The 22,002-nt window shown below is 47.0% G+C and overlaps 2 protein-coding genes and 1 long non-coding RNA gene across 15 annotated transcripts in view; 2 read left to right on the top strand and 1 right to left on the bottom strand.

Moving 5' to 3' along the window:
• The window catches only part of LOC134224785 (amyloid-beta-like protein), a 278,948-nt gene that overhangs the window by 196,739 nt on the left and 60,207 nt on the right, over window positions 1-22,002 (bottom strand). For all 13 annotated transcript variants that reach the window (XM_062704358.1, XM_062704360.1, XM_062704361.1 and 10 more), the window contains one exon: window positions 7,092-7,262. In XM_062704358.1, coding sequence (XP_062560342.1) covers window positions 7,092-7,262 — 171 coding nt within the window. The remainder of the gene's footprint in view (window positions 1-7,091; window positions 7,263-22,002) is intronic.
• Window positions 412-964, top strand: LOC134220347 (uncharacterized). The gene is made up of 3 exons (XR_009981868.1): window positions 412-525; window positions 597-689; window positions 761-964. It is a non-coding gene; the product is annotated as an uncharacterized LOC134220347 (long non-coding RNA).
• Window positions 5,964-7,084, top strand: LOC134224786 (leucine-rich repeat-containing protein 69-like). The gene has a single exon (XM_062704365.1). The coding sequence runs from the start codon at window positions 6,116-6,118 to the stop codon at window positions 7,064-7,066; it is 951 nt and encodes a 316-aa protein (XP_062560349.1). The 5' UTR covers window positions 5,964-6,115; the 3' UTR covers window positions 7,067-7,084.

Here is a 22,002-nt window from a genome sequence, read left to right as displayed (position 1 = left end):
TTCAGTAATATCCTTCAGAAATTCATCAAGAAAATCCTTCAGGAATCCCTCCAGAAAATCCCTCCGGAATTTTTCAGTGATGGACTCTAACAATTAAGAAAAGCACTCAAATAAAGTCTAAAAAAACCTCCGGAATTCATCCTGAACTTTCTACAGGAATTTCTTCTGAAGTTCCTCCTGAAAATCCTCCAATTTCTCCGGAAGTTCACTCTTAAAAATAATTAACTTTAAATATGACTGAAATGCGATTGGACTGAATAATTTGATGATTTAAACGTTTATCCGACTCAACTTTATGTTCTTTTCGATGTGAAATGCCAATCAATTTGAGCACATTGAGAAAACTATAAATTTACATTTACGATGATTCAATCCGCTATATTATTTTCCATAAGACACAAATTTACATGAATCTTGACAGAATTGACGCGACGTGATGAATCTTGAACGTCAGCTCAGTGCAAAACAATGCCCCAGCTCAGGAGTAATCTCGTAGTTTTGATTTGTGTAGTGAGCTGTTTGAAGGTAGGTTTGTGAAAGAGTGCAATCCATAGTACAATTATCTAATCACTAGAATTCTTTATTCTCATCCACAGGAGAAAAAGGAAGCGAAGAGGACAACTGAAATGTAATTTCGTTCCGCAACACACACCTCATTGGTTGCAAAATCAATTACGTAAATAACTATGGTAAGTAGTTTCCGATCCTTGCGAACGTGAATTATTGCGCCACCAGAAATAACTATTCAATTTTCACACAGATGTCATGTTTCTGTGGAAGCAAAAGTGCATGCATTAGTGTTCGACCGCCACACGCCAGGAAATCGTCTGTTACAGAAGAGTGCTTCAAGTGTCATCGAGCTTGTCCAAAAAAAAAAAAATTGCGGAGGTGATAACAAATTATGAAAATTGGAGGAATGATAAAAAACATTAGTGTACAATACGTGTAAATTAAATATATACAATTAAATATCCGACATAAAATTGAAAATATTGTTTGCGTTTATTTTTCGACGACCTTTTTCTTTTCTAGTAAAAATTTTCAATCCCCCCGAGTCTTGCTGCCGAGAGCAGTGTTTCTGTCATAAGAATCTGAATTTTATTCACACGTCATGATGTAAAAATATGTCTCACATTTATTTATTTTTGCGCTCATGCAGTCGTGTAATTTTAAGAACAGACGTAAATGTGAGTCAATCGGGCCGCTCCTTTTCTGTGCATTCATCAGGATGTAAATTTAAATGAATTTTTCGAAGTATGATTGCTACAGTAAGTCCTTTGGATGTTCTAACAGGAATTCCTCGAGAAATTTCCTCATTAAGTACCATCCAGAAGAAATTAGTATTTAATAGTAGAAAGAAGCTCCATTAGAGGTCCCACACACGGTCCGACGTGTTGTACAACTTTGGCTGGAAATTTGGTTCGGTCGGAGCCAAGTCGGATCGTCTGTGGACAAGTTGTTCGACTGTTTGACAGTACAACTTGCCCACAGACGGTCCGACTTTACTCCGACCGAACCAAATTTCTTGGGGGTGGAGTCAAAGTTGTACAACACGTCGGAGCGTGTATGGGGCCCCTTAGGAATTTATCCGGAAATCGCTCCACAATTTTATACGGAAGTTAATTCAGAAAATTCTCTGGATGTTTCTTCAAGTATTTCACAATAAGTTTTGAATCTCTACAGGGTATTCTTTAAAAAGAAATTTGGAAGAATCCCACGTGGAAATTCAGTTTAAAAATCCGGTGGAATTTTTACCAAATAGGCTACTCAGTAGAAAATTCAGGGGAAACTCGTTATACACATATGCATAAAAAAGGTGATGATTAAATTTACAAACCAATTGGATTTTGAAGTTTCTTGCTGATAATAATCATAATTTCAATATTGCAGACATTTGAAGACATTTTTAAACGACTGTGAAGACATTTGAAAATATCATCTGGCATCCCTGAATATTATCTGGCATCCCAGTGCAGTGACCGCGGTCGAAACAAATGTGTAGTGCAATAAAACTATAATAAATATGTTACAGATAAGGGTATGCGATAACACACTTTTTCCTAACGAAACGAAACGAAACGAAATATTAAATGTCTATGTTGATTCGAAACGGAACGAAACGAAATATAGATTTACTTTCGAGACTTCGAAACGATACGAAATCAAGGTCCATTTAATTCGAAATTTCACGGAACGAAACGAAATTTTAAATTTTTTCCGCGGAATTTTTATTGAATTGGTTTTATATTATCTGAATTCATTTTTTCGAAGGTAAATAACGGTTTTGTGACCAATAGAGTTTTAGTAACAGAAGAAACAGACTCGTCGCTTTTCCGTTTATATATCAATAGCAGACCCGTAGAACTTCCTCTCGCCCAAAATGGATTAGTTAGCACAAACTTTTATTTTGCATTCACAATATAAGTTTTAATTTTTGCTCTACGTTTAGAAAGACAGAGGAGACGTCAACCCATCATTGAAACATTTCTTGTCATCAAAACTCCCCCACATGCCACATTTGGTTCCATTTGATTGATTAGTTCCTTACTTATGTAAATATTTGGGTTTCATTTGTATTGGAACCCCCTTTTTCAAAAAGAGTAGGTCTTGAACCATCTTATGAACCTTTCCCGGCCCGAAAAACCCCTGTATACGAAATTTCACTCCGATCGGTTCAGTAGTTTTCGAGTCTATAAGGGTCAGACAGACAGAAATTTAATATTTACGTATATACAAATAGATAGATAGTAGATACAAATAGATTAGTATTCGTATCGCTTTGAAAGAAATTCATTGTGGAGCATGTGCTCCCGAATCTGATCTAGTTTATATCAGTTCAGTTTTAAATCAGTAAGTCTTGGAAGAATCATGAAAAATGTTAGAATCGACTATTTTTATTATTTCTCTTGTCAGTATGAACACAAGTATTGACAAATATGCAGACTATGATGCACATCATGAATTTGTAGTTCAAAGATAAAAGCGACCAGGCCTACTGTGCAGTGTTGTCGGAGAAGTTCTGTGAAAATCAAATCATAATTTGATTCCACATTCAAGCCATAGAACGGGGACATACCAACCGCTCCGTTTACAATATTAAGTAATGACTTAAGAATCGTAACTTTCTAAAATGCACAAGTATAACAATTTTAAATTGTATTTCAGAAATGTGATAGCAAAGTTTTTATGGCAGCATCAGCGGTTTCTTCTTATGGAGATATAATAATTTTGAGAAGTAATTAACAAATGTACCAAATGGCTATCATTTCACTCCAAATCCAAACTTTTTATACGAGATTCGGAAACCCATAGTCTGATATACAATAAGTTCGAATAACTGAGTCTGTTTGCCCTTTGTCTGTCGAATAATTGTCTGTTTGCCCTTTGTATTTGTATTTCTGCATATGAGGCATGCAAAGATTGCTGCAAAATTTTCTTCAACAGATTTTCTGGCAACAAATTGCATTCGACAGGGGTCAAATCCTTGTTCACTGTTGAATTTGGATACGATCGGCCATCGCATTCAAAATTTATAAAGCAAATGGTGATTCGAATTTATATGCGAAAAACATTTTTTTTTGTCATATGGAAAAATCGACCTTTTATAGAGGAGTTGAGCAACATATTGTACTAATTCGATTTCAAATATCGAGCAGCAATACTTAATCTACCTTGTTGTACGGCGCGTAAAAAAATAAAATCTATTCCTCGGCTTATTTCTAGTTGCAACAAAAAATAAGCGCCAGTTAGTCGCCTAAGAAGAATATACCTTCAGAAAAAAGCAACTTTGATATTTTTGAAAATTTGTGTACTCCCAAAAGCGTGGAGTAGATTTGAAGTTGGATTCTACCCGGTTTCGCATTAAAGTATGCTTTCAGTTCAGTGCAAAAAACAGCTGCTATGGACAGTTTGAGCTGAAAGCAATCATGAGTAAAGAACTTTCACTAATTTTATTGATCTTTTCCATCGTCCTGGATTTTTTAGGCATATTCCATGCGAATATCTAGAAATCCCCACGACTCTGCAATGTTCCTTACATGTTGTGCAAAAAGTCAAAGAATATCAAAAAATTATCCGATTATTGATTGTTGTGTGGAATATCTTCAATCCTCTGAACTTTTAATTCTTACTTCTAGATAAGATTCAAATTGTTGTTTGAAAGTAAAATGTTGCATTTTTGGCCTAAGTGGAGGTGAAAAAACGGCCCCGAAAATTGAGTTAAATATACTTTTTGTTTTTTTGTTAAACATTTCTAACAAAACACTGAAAACGTTTTAAAGAAGAAAACTAAATAGGTACGTATTTGTCGACTCATAATGGGGTTATTAGTATGGGTTAATAGAAAAATTTGAATAACATAAAATTTTGAAAACAGTTCAGTGGCGCAGCCGAAATTTTTGATAATATAAAGTATGTTATAAGCTTAAATTTGTTTCGAAATTTCGCGAAATTCCGTTAAATTTCGTAAAAAGCTAATATTTTCTTACGAAATTTTTGGAGTTTTACGAAACGAAACGAAATCAAAAAATCAGATTTCGCCATGCTCAAATTCCGCGACATTCCGCGGAATTTCGTTTCGAACCACCTGAAACGAAATTTTTCGAAATACCGCATATGCTTAGTTACAGACGCGGGCATGTTCGTGCATGCATGGGCTGATCGATTATTATCAAGGGCAATGCCCTTGCTAATACTGTGATCAGGCCAATTTAAATGCTCAAACATGTTCAGCGGCAGGATAACTGAGGAAAAGATCTAAGGCTTTGATAATCTGTAAATATATTCAAACACGCACGCACCCACACAAACGCACATACATTCACATATACATACATACACTGATGGACATAGTATTCGTCATGTTTTCATAGTAATCTATATGAAAACATGATGAATGCTTTTGTCTATCTCTGTACACTTAAAAACACACATACACACACATAAACATACAAACATAAACACGCCACAATTTGTATTAGTTTTATATTAGGTGCTTATATATTTGGAAGCGTTTGGTACGGGAGGTACACGCTTTATTCCTTTCCCTTCGATTCTAAGCTATTGAGTGACTTTTGGTATTACTGAAGTCGCTCAATATCTAGGAGTCTTCTTTGCGGTACATACTATACTACGGTAGTTGGCCTGGCCGTATGAAAAGAAAAATGACGGAGTTCAGAAACCGTCACTTTCCAGGTTGTTTTCAAGTATTGGCTACGCAAGTATGAGATTAGATTAGATTAGAAATCCGAACTCTCGCTTTTTATGGCCATTTCAACGGTTATCGCATAATTCTTTCCATAGGATATTGAACTCATTTGTAGTCTTGATCCTCCATATATCTAAAATCAATGGTAATTTCAATTATGGGCGCTCCATGCCAGTATTCGGAATATGAGTTATGTTCAAAATTTGAGTTAAAACGGTACGATTTAATCTATCTGTATACCTGCTGGGTTCGTTTAATACATATTTTACAGAATAAATGTCGGGTGGCTCACTTTCCCATATGGCTTACTTGCCCTACACTTAGCAACCTCAAGTTTTTTTTTGGCAAAACATACTTTTGCATATAAACAATAAAGACGGAAATTATGCATAAATAAAACCTGATTATTTCGTAAATCCAAAAGAACAGTACGGCATATGTTTCTTTGAACATGGTCAAGAAAAATGTATGACAAATGATCCATAAATCTTTGGGGAAAATGATCCTTAATAATGAATAATGAAATGATCCATAAAACTTCAAATTTGCGCAATTTTTATCGTGATGATGATCCATAATTTCATTAATATGATCCTTAATTTCGGTCATTTGATCCATAACTTTATTTCAATGATAAATAAATTTGGTAAAATGATGAATTTTCTGTGCACAAATATGGACCTATATGGACCACATTCAAAAAAGACTGTTATGAGTTTAAAAAAAAAATCACCATAGTTGCACGGAAATTGATCTAGAGTGCGGCCCTAAAATTTGCACATCGTTTGACATTTGTTCTACTACTGTATTTACAGCTGCTACTGATTTCTATTACGGTATTTATCAATTTTATCCAATATTCCGAGTGAAGCCGGGTATGGATTCAACTAGTATTTTATAAAATCTAAAATGACTTCAAAATTAAATCAAATAATGTCGAACGTGGAGGACAAAATTCGTTTCCACTACGTGTGCTACCTGGTCGACAAATGTATCGAGGAAAACGGCAGAAAATTAAATCTCTCCCGATCCAAGATAAAGACCGTCCCACCAGCGCTGGCAGCGTGTACCTTTCTCTCGAAGCTGTCCCTCGATGGCAATTTTATCTCATCGGCATCAATCACGGGCCTTCATTCGCTGATTTTTCTCCGCTACCTAACGCTGAACGACAACGAATTGAGCGAATTCCCGGAGGAGCTTTGCGAGCTGAAGTTTGTCGAATTTCTAAACATTGGAGCCAATCCGATAGACCACCTACCCGATTCCATCGGCAAATTGAAAAATCTAATTACTCTCTGGTGTAACGATATGCTGTTGGAGCAACTGCCGGAGCAGATCGGCGTATTGCGAAAGCTCAAAACGTTCGGTGCTCGAAATAATCGACTGAAGGCCTTGCCGGAGTCGTTCGGTGAACTGAGGCGCTTGAAGTGGCTTTCATTGGAAAATAATGGAATCGATACTCTACCCGGGTCCTTCGCCAAGCTTGCCAATTTAACCCATCTGAATATGGCACGAAATCGATTCAACGGCATACACACGACAATTTCGAAGCTTAGACGGTTGAAGTACTGCTCGTTCGAGGAGAATTTTATAGAAAATGTTACTGAGGCTGCGCTGGCAGAATTGGATTATATTAAGACTCTTCTGCTTGCCGGTAATCGAATTGATTGCACAGTTCTTACGCAGGAGAGGGTGGTGCCCTTTAAGTTCGATATTTTCAACGAGATTGTTACTGAGGATTGGGAATTCAGTCTACCAAACAGTGAGTTGAATTTGCTGGACACTAGTGATGAAGAAACTTTTGAGGAACCGTACGAAATGGAACTGCCTCTGCAGGCTCGATTCTGTTCACCTGCATAAGAAGTGTGTGATGAATTTCACTTACCTTTTTACAATAGTCCAATAGATCCATTTTATCCCGTAAACACGTCGAACCGGGCACTTTGATGGTTAAATCCGTCGACCATCTACCCTCCTCTGAAAGGTACTGTGGGTGATACGTCTGACCCGATTCGCACAACACTGATATCTGAGGTTCCCATCGTGGAGAAGCGGCCTGCAATTAATAGATATAGAATTTAGTTAGCAACGTGGAATGCTCGTTTCTAAATTACTGCTGACACACATTACTTCAATAAATTTTCCGTTTGTAAATGAATTTGCCATGCCCTGGTATTGGAACCGAAACCCCATCGAAAGGCTTTTAATTACACAATTCCCCGGGGCTATCGTCCTAAATTAGAAGTGCTTTTCGCATCGGACGCATAAATATCTAATCCCCTTTTTAACACAATTCTCACGCCTCTCATCAAAATTTCATTAGCTTAACTTTCCGGGTCCACCCATTCGATGGGCTAATCCTACCGCTATCCTCTATTAGAATAATTTATTCCACTCCAAACTGAGTTATCAATTAGCCAGTGGAGTTTATTTACATTACTCGAACGTAGATATATTTTCCGAGCGTGTGGGAAAACTTGGACATATCCATGTCACCGTATATAGAGTTGATCATTGATTATAGTCTGATATCACTCAATGGGTTTGGGTGCCCGCTAGTTAGGCTACAGTTCCTCACGGTGGGCTTCTTTGAATTTCCAATGTTATCGTAATTGGACAAATAAAACTCAACTTAACTTACTCAACGATTTATAGAGATATTAATGCTACCCGAATGTTTTACTTTTAATCAAGGATGTTAACGATCATTCAGTAATTTGCTTTCAATCATTTAGTAGTTTGTCAATAACACATTCCAGAAGCTTAATTTTAAAATATATTGTATGGTGGACTTCTAGTGCGAAGGTTTTTCTACAACTTTGCCTAATGGTTCGTTATTAGAATTGAACTAATAACAGAGTTAGAGCGCTAGTTACAGTAACTTAAACTAAATGATTGGAATTTTATTTATCATTTAGTCAGAGCAGCCCTGCCGTCCTGATTAGTCACGCTTAGTCGAAACAAGAAGCTTTCTACTAAAGCAAAAATTTGTTTTGGTCTATTTTAGCAATTGAAACTCAGATTCGCCTTCATAGGTCTCAGTATAATAGTTACTATCAACTGTGTACAAAAATAGTAAACCAATCGGTTTTACGGTACGACTTCGCACTACCGGCGCCCTCATGTGTCGCAGTTGAGCGCTTGTTACTATCAACTCCCCAAAGCCAACATGTGCATCCGCGAGTACGGTTCTACCGGCGCCTCATATGTCAGCTGGGCGCGTTAGTTACTATCAATCCCCAAAGCCAACATGTTGTGCATCCGCGAGTACGGTTCGCACTACCGCGCCCTCATGTGTCGCAGTTGAGGCTGTTACTATCAACTCCCCAAAGCCAACATGTTGTGCATCTGCAGTACGCTTCGCTACCGGCGCCCTGTGTCGCAGTTGAGCGCTGTTAGTTACTATCAACTCCCCAAAGCCACATGTTGTGCATCCGCGAGTACGGCTTCGCACTACCGGCGCCCTCATGTCGCGCAGTTGAGCGCTGTTAGTTACTATCAACTCAAGCCAACATGTTGTGCATCCGCGAGTACGGTTGCACTACCGGCGCCCTCGTGTCGCAGTTGGGCGCTGTTAGCTTATCAACTCCCCAAAGCCAACATGTTGTGCATCCGCGAGTGGCTTCGCATACGGCGCCCTCATGTGTCGCAGTTGAGCTGTTAGTTACTATCAACTCCCCAAGCCAACATGTTGTGCATCTGCGAGTACGGCTTCGCACTACGGCGCCTCATGTGTCGCAGTTGAGCGCCGTTAGTTACTATCAACTCCCCAAAGCCAACATATGTTATCCGCGAGTACGGCTTCGCACTACCGGCGCCCTCATGTGTCGCAGTTGAGCGCTGTTAGTTACTATCAACTCCCCAAAGCCAACATGTTGTGCATCCGCGAGTAATTCGCACTACCGGCGCCCTCATGTGTCGCAGTTGGGCGCGTTAGTTACTATCAACTCCCCAAAGCCAACATGTTGTGCATCCGCGAGCATGGCTTCGCACTACCGGCGCCCCTCGTGTCGCAGTTGAGCGCTTACCATCAACTCCCCAAAGCCAACATGTTGTGCATCCGCGAGTACGGCTTGCTACCGGCGCCCTCATGTCGCGAGTTGAGCGCTGTTAGTTACTATCAACTCCCCAAAGCCAACATGTTGTGCATCCGCGAGCTGGCTTCGCACTACGGCGCCCCCTCATGTGTCGCAGTTAGCGCTGTTACTATAACTCCCCAAAGCCAACATGTTGTGCATCCGCGAGCATGGCTTCGCACTACCGGCGCCCTCATTGTCGCAGTTGCGCTGTTAGTACTATCAACTCCCCAAAGCCAACATGTTGTGCATCCGCGAGTACGGCTTCGCATACCGGCGCCCTCATGTGTCGCAGTTGAGCGCTGTTAGTTACTATCAACTCCCAAAGCCAAATGTTGTGCATCCGCGAGTAATTCGCACTACGCTCCATGTGTCGCAGTTGAGTTGGTTACTATTAACTCCCCAAAGCCAACATGTTGTGCATCCGAGTACAGTTTGCACGCCTTCTAATATGGGTCTTGATTCTGCATCGAAGTTCTTATTGCTCACCTAAAATCGCATTCCAACATCCCTGAAACAATTTAATTTTGGGATACTCGGACTCACAGCCCTGCCGTCCTGATTAGTCACGCTTAGTCGACAATGAAGCTTTCCTAAAGCAAAAATTTGTTTTGGTCTATTTTAGCAATTGAAACTCAGATTCGCCTTCATAGGTCTCAGTATAATAGTTACTATCAACTGTGTACAAAAATAGTAAACCAATCGGTTTTACGGTACGATCTCGCACTACGGCGCCCTCATGTGTCGCAGTGAGCGCTGTTAGTTACTATCAACTCCCCAAAGCCAACATGTTGTGCATCCGCGAGTACGGCTTGCACTACCGGCGCCCTCATGTGTCGCAGCTGGGCGCGTTAGTTACTATCAACTCCCCAAAGCCAACATGTTGTGCATCCGCGAGTACGGCTTCGCACTACGGCGCCCTCATGTCGCAGTTGAGCGCTGTTAGTTACTATCAACTCCCCAAAGCCAACATGTTGTGCATCTGCGAGTACGGCTTCGCACTACCGGCGCCCTCATCGCAGTTGAGCGCGTTAGTTACTATCAACTCAAAGCCAACATGTTGTGCATCATGACGGCTCGCACTACCGGCGCCCTCATGTCGCAGGGAGCGCGTTACTATCAACTCCCCAAAGCCAACATGTTGTGCATCCGCGAGGCTACGCACCACCGGCGCCCTCATGTGTCGCAGTTGGGCGCTGTTAGTTACATCAACCCCCAAAGCCAACATGTGCATCCGCGAGTACGGTTCGCACTACCGGCGCCCTCATGTCTGCTGAGTTGCTGTTATACTATCAACTCCCAAAGCCAACATGTTGTGCATCCGCGAGTACGGCTTCGCACTACCGGCGCCTCTCATCGCAGTTGACGCTGTTAGTTACTATCAACTCCCCAAAGCCAACATGTTGTGCATCCGCGAGTACGGCTTCGCATCACCGGCCCCTCATGTGTCGCAGTTGAGCGCTGTTAGTTACTATCAACTCCCCAAAGCCAACATGTTGTGCATCCGAGTACGGCTTCGCACTACCGGCGCCCTCATGTGCTTGCAGTGCGTTAGTTACTATCAACTCCCCGCCAACATGTTGCATCGCGAGTACGGCTTCGCACTACCGGCGCCCTCATGTGTCGCAGTTGAGCGCTGTTAGTGTCTATCAACTCCCCAAAGCCAAATGTTGTGCATCCGCGAGTATTGCACTTACGGCGCCCTCATGTGTCGCAGTGAGCGCTGTTAGTTACTATCAACTCCCCCAAAGCCAACATGTTGTGCATCCGCGAGTACGGCTTCGCACTACGCGCCCTCATGTGTCGCATGTGGGCGCTGTTAGTTACTATCAACTCCCCAAAGCCAACATGTTGTGCATCCGCGAGTACGGCTTCGCACTACCGGCGCCCTCATGTGTCGCAGTTGAGGCTCGTTAGTTACCATCAACTCCCCAAAGCCAACATGTTGTGCATCTGCGAGTACGGCTTCATACCGGCGCCCCTCATGTGTCGCAGTTGAGCGCTGTTAGTTACTATCAACTCCCCAAAGCCAACATGTTGTGCATCCGCGAGTACGGCTTCGCACTACCGGCGCCCTCATGTGTCGCAGTTGAGCGCTGTTAGTTACTATCAACTCCCCCAAAGCCAAATACAGTATCGCATGAGTACGGCTTCGCACTACGGCGCCCTCAGTGTCGCAGTTGGGCGCTTAGTTCTATCAACTCCCCCAGCCAACATGTTGTGCATCCGCGAGTACGGCTTCGCACTACGGCGCCCTCATGTGTCGCAGTTGAGCGCCGTTAGTTACTATCAACTCCCCAAAGCCAACAGTTGTGCATCCGCGAGTACGGCTTCGCATACCGGCGCTCTCATGTCGCAGTTGAGCGCTGTTAGTTACTATTAATCCCCAAAGCCAACATGTTGTGCATCCGCGAGTACAGTTTTGCACTGCCTTCTAATATGGGTCTTGATTCTGCATCGAAGTTTCTTATTGCTCACCTAAATCATCCAACATCCCTGAAACATATTTAATTTTGGGATACTCGATCATACAGCTGCGTCCTGATTAGTCACGCTTAGTCGACAACTAGAAGCTTCCAGCAAAAATTTGTTTTGGTCTATTTTAGCTAATTGAAACTCAGATTCGCTTCAGGTCCTGTAGTTACTATCAACGTGTACAAAAAGTAAACCAATCGGTTTTACGGTACGATTCGCACTACCGGCGCCCTCATGTGTCGCAGTTGAGCGCTGTTAGTTACTACAACTCCCCCAAAGCAACATGTTGTGCACGTGAGTACGGCTTCGCACTACCGGCGCCCTCATGTGTCGCAGCTGGGCGCGTTAGTTACTATCAACTCCCCAAAGCCAACATGTTGTGCATCCGCGAGTACGGCTTCGCACTACCGGCGCCCTCATGTGCTGTTGAGCGCTGTTAGTTACTATCAACTCCCCAAAGCCAACATGTTGTGCATCTGCGAGTACGGCTTCGCACTACCGGCGCCCTCATGTGTCGCAGTTGGCCGTTAGTTACATCAACTCCCCAAAGCCAACATGTTGTGCATCGCGAGACGGCTTGCACTACCGGCGCCCTCATGTGCGCGTTGAGCGCTGTTAGTTACATCAACTCCCCCAAAGCCAAATACAGTTGAGCAGCTGGCTTCGCACTACGGCGCCCTCATGTGTCGAGTGAGCGCTGTTACTATCAACTCCCCAAAGCCAACATGTTGTGCATCCGCGAGTACGGCTTCACCACTCGGCGCCCCCATGTGTCGCAGTGAGCGCTGTTAGCATCAACTCCCCAAAGAACATGTTGTGCATCCGCGAGTACGGCTTCGCACTACCGGCGCCCTCATGTCGCAGTTGAGCGCTGTTAGTTACTATCAACTCCCCAAAGCCAAATGTTGTGATCCGCGAGCTGGCTTCGCACTACCGGGTCATGTGTCGAGTTGCGCTGTTATTATCAACTCCCCCAAAGCCAACATGTTGTGCATCCGCGAGTACGCTTCGCATACCGGCGCCCTCATGTGTCGCAGTTGAGCGCTGTTAGTTACTATCAACTCCAAGCCGTTGATCCGGAGTATTGGCTTGCACTACCGGCGCTCTCATGTGTCGCAGTTGAGCGCTGAGTTACTATTAACTCCCAAAGCCAACATGTTGATCCGCGAGTACAGTTTTGCATCCTTCTCTAATATGGGTCTTGATTCTATCGAAAGTTTCTTATTGCTCACCTAAATCGCATTCCAAATCCCTGAAACATATTTAATTTTGGGATACTGGATCATACAGCCCTGTCCTGATTAGTCACGCTTAGTCGACAACAGAAGTTTACTAAAGCAAAAATTTGTTTTGGTCATTTTAGCTAATTGCCAGACTGCCTTCATGTGGTCTCAGTTAATAGTTACTATCAACTGTGTGTCAAAAATAGTAAACCAATCGGTTTTACTTCGCACTACCGGCGCCTCCCATGTGTCGCAGTTGAGCGCCGTTAGTTACTATCAACTCCCCCAAAGCCAACATGTTGTGCATCCGCGAGTACGGCCTGCAATACCGGCGCCCTCATGTGTCGCAGCTGGGCGCGTTAGTTACCACAACTCCCCAAAGCCAACATGTTGTGCATCCGCGAGTACGGCTTCGCAATACCGGCGCCCTCATGGTCGCAGTTGAGCGTTAGCATCAACTCCCCCAAAGCCAACATGTTGTGCATCTGCGAGTCGGCTTGCACTCCGCCCTCATGTGTCGCAGTTGAGCGCCGTTAGTTACTATCAACTCCCCCAAGCAACATGTTGTGCATCCGCGAGTACGGCTTCGCACTACCGGCGCCCTCATGTGTCGCAGTTGAGCGCTGTTAGTTACTATCAACTCCCCAAAGCCAACATGTTGTGCATCCGCGAGTAGGCTTCGCACTACCGGCGCCCCCCATGTGTCGCAGTTGGGCGCTGTTAGTTACTATCAACTCCCCAAAGCCAAATGTTGTGCATCCGCGAGTCGGCTTCGCACTACCGGCGCCCCCAGTGTCGCAGTGAGCGCTGTTAGTTACTATCAACTCCCCAAAGCCAACATATGTTGCATCTGCGAGTACGGCTTCGCACTACGGCGCCCTCATGTGTCGCAGGAGCGCCAGGTTACTATCAACTCCCCAAAGCAACATGTTGTGCATCCGCGAGTCGGCTTCGCACTACCGGCGCCCTCATGTGTCGCAGTTGAGCGCCGTTAGTTACTATCAACTCCCAAAGCCAACATGTTGTGCATCCGCGAGTACGGCTTCACCACCGCGCCCTCATGTGTCGCAGTTGGGCGCCGTGTTACTATCAACTCCCCCAAAGCCAACATGTTGTGCATCCGCGAGCATGGCTTCGCACTACCGGCGCCCCTCATGTGTCGCAGTTGAGCGCTGTTAGTTACCATCAACTCCCAAAGCCACATATGGCATCGCATACGGCTTCGCACTACCGGCGCCCTCATGTGTCGCAGTTGAGCGCCGTTAGTTACCATCAACTCCCCAAAGCCAACATGTTGTGCATCCGCGAGTACGGCTTCGCACTACCGGCGCCCTCGGCTGTCGCTTGGGCGCTGTTAGTTACTATCAACTCCCCCAAAGCCAACATGTTGGCATCCGCGAGTACGGTCTACTACCGGCGCCCTCGTGTCGCAGTTGAGCGCTGTTAGTTACATACTCCCCAAAGCCAACATGTTGTGCATCTGCGAGTACGGCTTCGCACTACCGGCGCCCTCATGTGTCGCAGTTGAGCGCTGTTAGTTACTATCAACTCCCCAAAGCCAACATGTTGTGCATCCGCGAGTACGGCTTCGCACTCACGGCGCCCCTCGTGTCGAGTTGAGCGCTGTTAGTTACTATCAACTCCCCAAAGCCAACATGTTGTGCATCGCGAGTACGGCTTCGCACTACCGGCGCCCTTTCAGTCGCAGTTGGGCGCTGTTAGTTACCATCAACTCCCCCAAAGCCAACATGTTGTGCATCCCGAGCTGGCTTCACACCGGCGCCCTCATGTGTCGCAGTGAGCGCGTTACTATCAACTCCCAAAGCATGTTGTGCATCCGCGATACGGTCAGTACCACGGCGCCTTCTCGCAGTTGAGCGCCGTTAGTTACTATTAACTCCCCAAAGCCAAATGTTGTGCATCCGCGAGTACAGTTTTGCTGCCTTCTAATATGGGTCTTGATTCTGCATCGAAGTTTCTTATTGCTCACCAAAATCGCATTCCAACATCCCCTGAAAACATATTTAATTTTGGGACATCGGATCATACAGCCTGCGTCCTGATTAGTCACGCTTAGTCGACAACCAAGAAGCTTACACAGCAAAATTTGGGCTCATTTTAGCTAATTGAAACCCAGATTCGCCTTCATAGGTCTCAGTATAATAGTTACTATCAACTGTGTCAAAATAGTAAACCAATCGGTTTTACGGTACGACTTCACTACCGGCGCCTCTATGTCGCAGTTGAGCGCCGTTAGTCTATCAACTCCCCAAAGCCAACATGTTGTGCATCCGCGAGCGGCTTCGCACTCGGCGCCCTCATGTGTCGCAGCTGGGCGCTGTTAGTTACTATCAACTCCCCCAAAGCAACATGTGTGCATCCGCGAGTGGCTTCGACCACCGGCGCCCCCATGTGTCGAGTTGAGCGCTGTTAGTTACTATCAACTCCCCAAAGCCAACATGTTGTGCATCTGCGAGTACGGCTTGCACCCGGCGCCTCATGTGTCGCAGTTGAGCGCTGTTAGTTACTATCAACTCCCCAAAGCCACATGTTGTGCATCCGCGAGTACGGCTTCGCACTACCGGCGCCTCATGTGTCGCAGTTGAGCGCTGTTAGTTACTATCAACTCCCCAAAGCCAACATGTTGTGCATCCGCGAGTACGGCTTCGCACTACCGGCGCCCTCTAGTGTCGGTTGCGCGTTACTATCAACTCCCCCAGCCAACATGTTGTGCATCCGCGAGTACGGCTTCGCACTACCGGCGCCCCCATGTGTCGCAGCGTGTTAGTTACTATCAACTCCCCCAAAGCCAACATGTTGTGCATCTGCGAGTACGGCTTCGCACTACCGGCGCCCTCGTGTCGCAGTGAGCGCTGTTGTTACTATCAACTCCCCAAAGCCAACAGTTGTGCATCCGCGAGTACGGCTTCGCACTACGGCGCCCCTCATGTGTCGCAGTTGAGCTGTTAGTTACTATCAACTCCCCCAGAACATGTTGTGCATCCGCGAGCGGCTTCACTACCGGCGCCCTCATGTGTCGCAGTTGGGCGCCGTTAGTTACCATCAACTCCCCCAAAGCCAACATGTTGTGCATCCGCGAGTACGGCTTCGCACTACGGCGCCCTCTGTGTCGCAGTTGAGCGCCGTTAGTTACTATCAACTCCCCAAAGCCAACATGTTGTGCATCCGCGAGTAGCTTCGCACTACCGGCGCCCTCATGTGTCGCAGTTGAGCGCCGTTAGTTATCAACTCCCAAAGCCAACAAGTTGTGCATCCGCGAGTACGGCTTCGACTACGGCGCCCTCATGTGTCGCAGGGCGCCGTTAGTTACTATCAACTCCCCCAAAGCCAACATGTTGTGCATCCGCAGTGCTTCACTACCGGCGCCCTCATGTGTCGCAGTTGAGCGCTGTTAGTTACTATCAACTCCCCAAAGCCAACATGTTGTGCATCTGCGAGTACGGCTTCGCATACCGGCGCCCCCTGTGTCGCAGTTGAGCGCTGTTAGTTACTATCAACTCCCCAAAGCAACATGTTGTGCATCCGCGAGTACGGCTTTACCGGCGCCCCTCATGTTGAGTTGAGCGCCGTTATTACATCAACTCCCCAAAGCCAACATGTTGTGCATCCGCGAGTACGGCTCTGCACCGGCGCCCTCATGTGTCGCAGTTGGGCGCTGTTAGTTACCATCAACTCCCCCAAAGCCACATGTTGTGCATCCGCGAGTACGGCTTCACTACGGCGCCCCCATGTGTCGCAGTTGAGCGCTGTTAGTTACTATCAACTCCCCAAAGCCAACATGTTGTGCATCGCGAGTACGGCTTTCCACCGGCGCCTATTGCGTGTCAGAGCGCCGTTAGTTACTATTAACCCCCAAAGCCAACATGTGTGCATCCGCGAGTACAGTTTTGCACCGCCTTCTAATATGGGTCTTGATTCCTCGAAAGTTTCATTGCTCACCTAAAATCGCATTCCAACATCCCCTGAAAACATATTTAATTTGGGATACTGGATCATACAGCCCCTGTCCTGATTAGTCAAGCAGTATAAGAGCTTTACTAAAGCAAAATTTGTTTTGGCTATTTTAGCAATTGAAACTCAGATTCGCCTTCAGGTCTCAGTATAAGTTACTATCAACTGTGTACAAAATAGTAAACCAATCGGTTTTACGGTACGATTCGCACTCTGGCGCCCTCATGTGTCGCAGGAGCGCGTTAGTTACTATCAACTCCAAGCCAACATGTGTGCATCCGCGAGTACGGCTTCGCACCACGCGCCCTCATGCAGCTGGGCGCAGCGTTACTCATCAACTCCCCCAAAGCCAACATGTTGTGCATCGCGAGTACGGCTTCGCACTCACCGGCGCCCCTCATGTCGCAGTTGAGCGTTAGTTACTATCAACCCCAAAGCACATGTTGTGCATCTCGAGTACGGCTTCGCAATACCGGCGCCCTCATGTGTGCTGAGCCGTTAGTTACTATCAACTCCCCCAAAGCCAACATGTTGTGCATCCGCGAGTACGGCTTCGCACTACCGCGCCCTCATGTGTCGCAGTTGAGCGCCGTTAGTTACTATCAACTCCCCCAGTCATGTGCATCCGCGAGTACGGCTTCGCACTACCGGCGCCCCCATGTGTCGCAGTTGCGCCGTTAGTACATCAACTCCCCAAAGCCAACATGTTGTGCATCCGCGAGTACGGCTTCGCACTACCGGCGCCCTCATGGTCGCAGTTGAGCGCTGTTAGTTACCATCAACTCCCCCAAAGCCAACATGTTGTGCATCTCGAGTACGGCTTCGCACTCACCGGCGCCCCCATGTGTCGCAGTTGAGCGCCGTTAGTTACTATCAACTCCCCAAGCAACAGTGTCATCCGCATGACGGCTTCGCACCACCGGCGCCCTCATGTGTCGCAGTTGAGCGCCAGTTACTATCAACCCCCAAAGCCAACATGTTGTGCATCCGCGAGTACGGCTTCGCACTACCGGCGCCTCATGTGTCGCAGTTGCTGTTAGTTACTATCAACTCCCCCAAAGCCAATATCGCATCCGCGAGTACGGCTTCGCACTACCGGCGCCCTCATGTGTCGCAGTTGAGCGCGTTAGTTACATCAACTCCCCAAAGCCACATGTTGTGCATCCGCGAGTACGGCTTCGCACTACCGGCGCCCTCATGTCGCAGTTGAGCGCCGTTAGTTACTATCAACTCCCCAAAGCCAACATGTTGTGCATCCGCGAGTACGGCTTCGCACCACCGGCGCCCTCATGTGTCGCAGTTGGGCGCTGTTAGTTATCATCAACTCCCCAAAGCCAACATGTTGTATCCGCGAGTATGGCTTCGACTCACGGCGCCCCTATGTGTCGCAGCTGAGTTGCTAGTTATCAACTCCCCCAAAGCCAACATGTTGTGCATCTGCGAGTACGGCTTCGCACTACCGGCGCCCTCATGTGTCGCAGTTGAGCGCTGTTAGTTACTATCAACTCCCCCAGCAACATGTTGTGCATCGCGAGCACGGCTTCGCACTACCGGCGCCCCAGTGTCGCAGGAGGCGCTGTTAGTTACTATCAACTCCCCAAAGCCAACATGTTGTGCATCCGCGAGTACGGCTTCGACTACCGGCCCTCATGTCGCAGGGCGCCGTTAGTTCCATCAACTCCCCAAAGCCAACATGTTGTGCATCCGCGAGCTGCTTCGCACTACCGGCGCCCCTCATTGCAGTTGAGCGCTGTTAGTTACTATCAACTCCCCAAAGCCAACATGTTGTGCATCCGCGAGCGGCTTCGACCACCGGCGCTCCATGTGTCGCAGTTGAGCGCCGGTTACTATTAACTCCCCAAAGCCAACATGTTGTGCATCCGCGAGTGTGTTTTGCCTTCTAATATGGGTCTTGATTCTGCATCGAAAGCTTTATTGCTCACCTAAAATCGCATTCCAAATCCCCTGAAAACATATTTAATTTTGGGATATCGATCATACAGCCCTGCGTCCTGATTAGTCACGCTTAGTCGAAACTAAGAAGCTTTTATAAAGCAAAATTTGTTTTGGTCTATTTAGCTAATTGAAACTCAGATTCGCCTCTAGGTCCAGTATAATAGTTACTATCAACCGTGTGTATAAAAATAAAACCAATCGGTTTTATTAGTACGACTTCACTACCGGCGCCCTCATGTGCGCAGGAGCCGTTAGTTACTATCAACTCCCCAAAGCCAACATGTTGTGCATCCGCGAGTACGTTCGCACTACCGGCGCCCTCATGTGTCGCAGCTGGGCGCTGTTAGTTACTATCAACTCCCCAAAGCAACATATTGTGCATCCGCAGACGGCTTCGCACTACCGCGCCCTCATGTGTCGCAGTTGAGCGCTGTTACTATCAACTCCCCCAAAGCCAACATGTTGTGCATCTGCGAGTACGGCTTTCACCACCGGCGCCCTCATGTGTCGCAGTTAGCGCGCGTATTATCAATCCCCCAAAGCCAACATGTTGTGCATCCGCGAGTACGGCTTGCACTACGGCGCCCTCATGTGTCGCAGGAGCCGTTAGTTATCAACTCCCCAAAGCCAACATGTTGTGCATCCGCGAGTACGGCTTCGCACTACCGGCGCCCTCATGTGTCGAGCGTTGAGCGCCAGTTACTATCAACTCCCCAAAGCCAACATGTTGGCATCGCGAGTACGGCTTCGCACTACCGGCGCCCTCATGTCGCAGTTGAGCGCTATTACTATCAACTCCCCAAAGCCAACATGTTGTGCATCCGCGAGTACGGCTTGCACCACCGGCGCCCGTGCAGTTGAGCGCCGTTAGTTACATCAACTCCCAAAGCCAACATGTTGTGCATCCGCGAGTACGGCTTCACCTGCCCCTCCTGTGTCGAGTTGGGCGCTGTTAGTTACCATCAACCCCCAAAGCCAACATGTTGTGCATCCGCGAGTACGGCTTCGCACTACCGGCGCCCTCATGTGTCGCAGTTGAGCGCTCGTTAGTTACTATCAACTCCCAAAGCCAACATGTTGTGCATCCGCGAGTACGGTCACTACCGGCGCCCTCATGTCGCAGGAGCGCCGTTAGTTACTATTAACCCCCAAAGCCAACATGTTGGCATCCGCGAGTACAGTTTTGCACGCCTTCTAATATGGGTCTTGATTCTGCATCGAAAGTTTGCTTCACCTCAAAATCGCATTCCAACATCCCCTGAAAACATATTTAATTTTGGGATACTGGATCATAGCCCTGCCGTCCTGATTAGTCACGCTTAGTCGACAACTAGAAGCTTTCCTAAAGCAAAATTTTTTTGGCTATTTTAGCTAGAACTCAGATTCATAGTCCAGTATAATAGTTACTATCAACTGTGTGTCAAAAATAGAACCAATCGGTTTTACGGAGCGACTTCGTACCACGCGCCCCTCATGTGTCGCAGTTGAGCGCCGTTATTTATCAACTCCCCAAAGCCAACATGTTGTGCATCCGCGAGTACGGCTTCGCACTACCGGCGCCCTATCGTGTCGCATGCCGTTAGTTACTATCAACCCCAAGCCAAAATGTTGTGCATCCGCGAGTACGGTTCGCACTACCGGCGCCCTCATGTGTCGCAGTTGAGCGCTGTTAGTTACTATCAACTCCCCCAAAGCCAACATTGTGCATCGCGAGTACGGCTTCGCACTACGGCGCCCTCATGTCGAGGAGCGGTAGTTACTATCAACTCTCAAAGCCAACATGTTGTGCATCCGCGAGTACGGCTTCGCACTACCGGCGCCCTCATGTGTCGCAGTTGAGCGCCGTTAGTTACTATCAACTCCCCCAAAGCCAACATGTGTGCATCCGCGAGTAGGCTTGCATCCGGCGCCCCATGTGTCGCAGTTGCGCCTTAGTTACTATCAACTCCCAAAGCCAACATGTTGTGCATCCGCGAGTACGGCTTCGACTCACTGGCGCCCTCATGTGTCGCAGGAGCGCTGTTAGTTACTATCAACCCCCAAAGCCAAATGTTGTGCATCGGTGAGTACGGCTTCACTACGGGCCCCTCATGTGTCGCAGTTGAGCGCCTAGTTACTATCAACTCCCCAAAGCCAACATGTTGTGCATCCGCGAGTACGGCTTCGCACTACGGCGCCCCTCATGTGTCGCAGTTGAGCGTTAGTTACTATCAACTCCCCCAAAGCCAACATGTTGTGCATCCGCGAGTACGGCTTCGCACTACGGCGCCCTCATGTGTCGCAGTTGGGCGCCGTTAGTTACTATCAACTCCCCAAAGCCAACATGTGTGCATCCGCGAGTACGGCTTCGCACTCACCGGCGCCCTCATGTGTCGCAGTTGAGCGCTGTTAGTTACTATCAACTCCCAAAGCCAACATGTTGTGCATCCGCGAGTACGGCTTCGCACTCGGCGCCCTCATGTCGCAGTTGAGCTGTTAGTTACTATCAACTCCCCAAAGCCAACATGTTGTGCATCCGCGAGTACGGCTTGCACCTCGGCGCCCTCTGTGTCGCAGTTGGCGCTGTTAGTTACTACAACTCCAAAGCCAACATGTTGTGCATCCGCGAGACGGCTTCGCACTACCGGCGCCTCATGTGTCGCAGTTGAGCGCTGTTAGTTACTATCAACTCCCGCCAACATGTTGTGCATCTGCGAGTACGGCTTCGCACTACCGGCGCCCCCATGTGTCGCAGTTGAGCGCCGTTAGTTACTATCAACTCAAAGCCAACATGTTGTGCATCCGCGAGTACGGCTTCGCACTACCGGCGCCCTCATGTGTCGCAGTTGAGCGCCGTTAGTTACTATCAACTCCCCAAAGCCAACAACATGTTGTGCATCCGCAGTACGGCTTCGCACTACCGGCGCGCTCATGTGTCGAGTTAGCGCTGTTAGTTACTATCAACTCCCCCAAAGCCAACATGTTGTGCATCCGCGAGTACGGCTTCGACTACCGGCGCCCCTCATGTGTCGCAGTTGAGCGCTGTTAGTCATTATCAACTCCCCAAAGCCAACATGTTGTGCATCCGCATGCAACTGAACGGGCGCATACCGAT

This window comes from Armigeres subalbatus, chromosome 3 (assembly GCF_024139115.2).
Source record: "Armigeres subalbatus isolate Guangzhou_Male chromosome 3, GZ_Asu_2, whole genome shotgun sequence".
Classification (NCBI taxonomy): domain Eukaryota; kingdom Metazoa; phylum Arthropoda; class Insecta; order Diptera; family Culicidae; genus Armigeres; species Armigeres subalbatus.
This window is presented reverse-complemented; position numbering and strand designations above follow the sequence as displayed.

Coding starts and splice junctions, on each gene's coding strand:
- LOC134224786 (XM_062704365.1), top strand. CDS start 6,116: ATGACTTCAAAATTAAATCAAATAATGTCGAACGTGGAGGACAAAATT.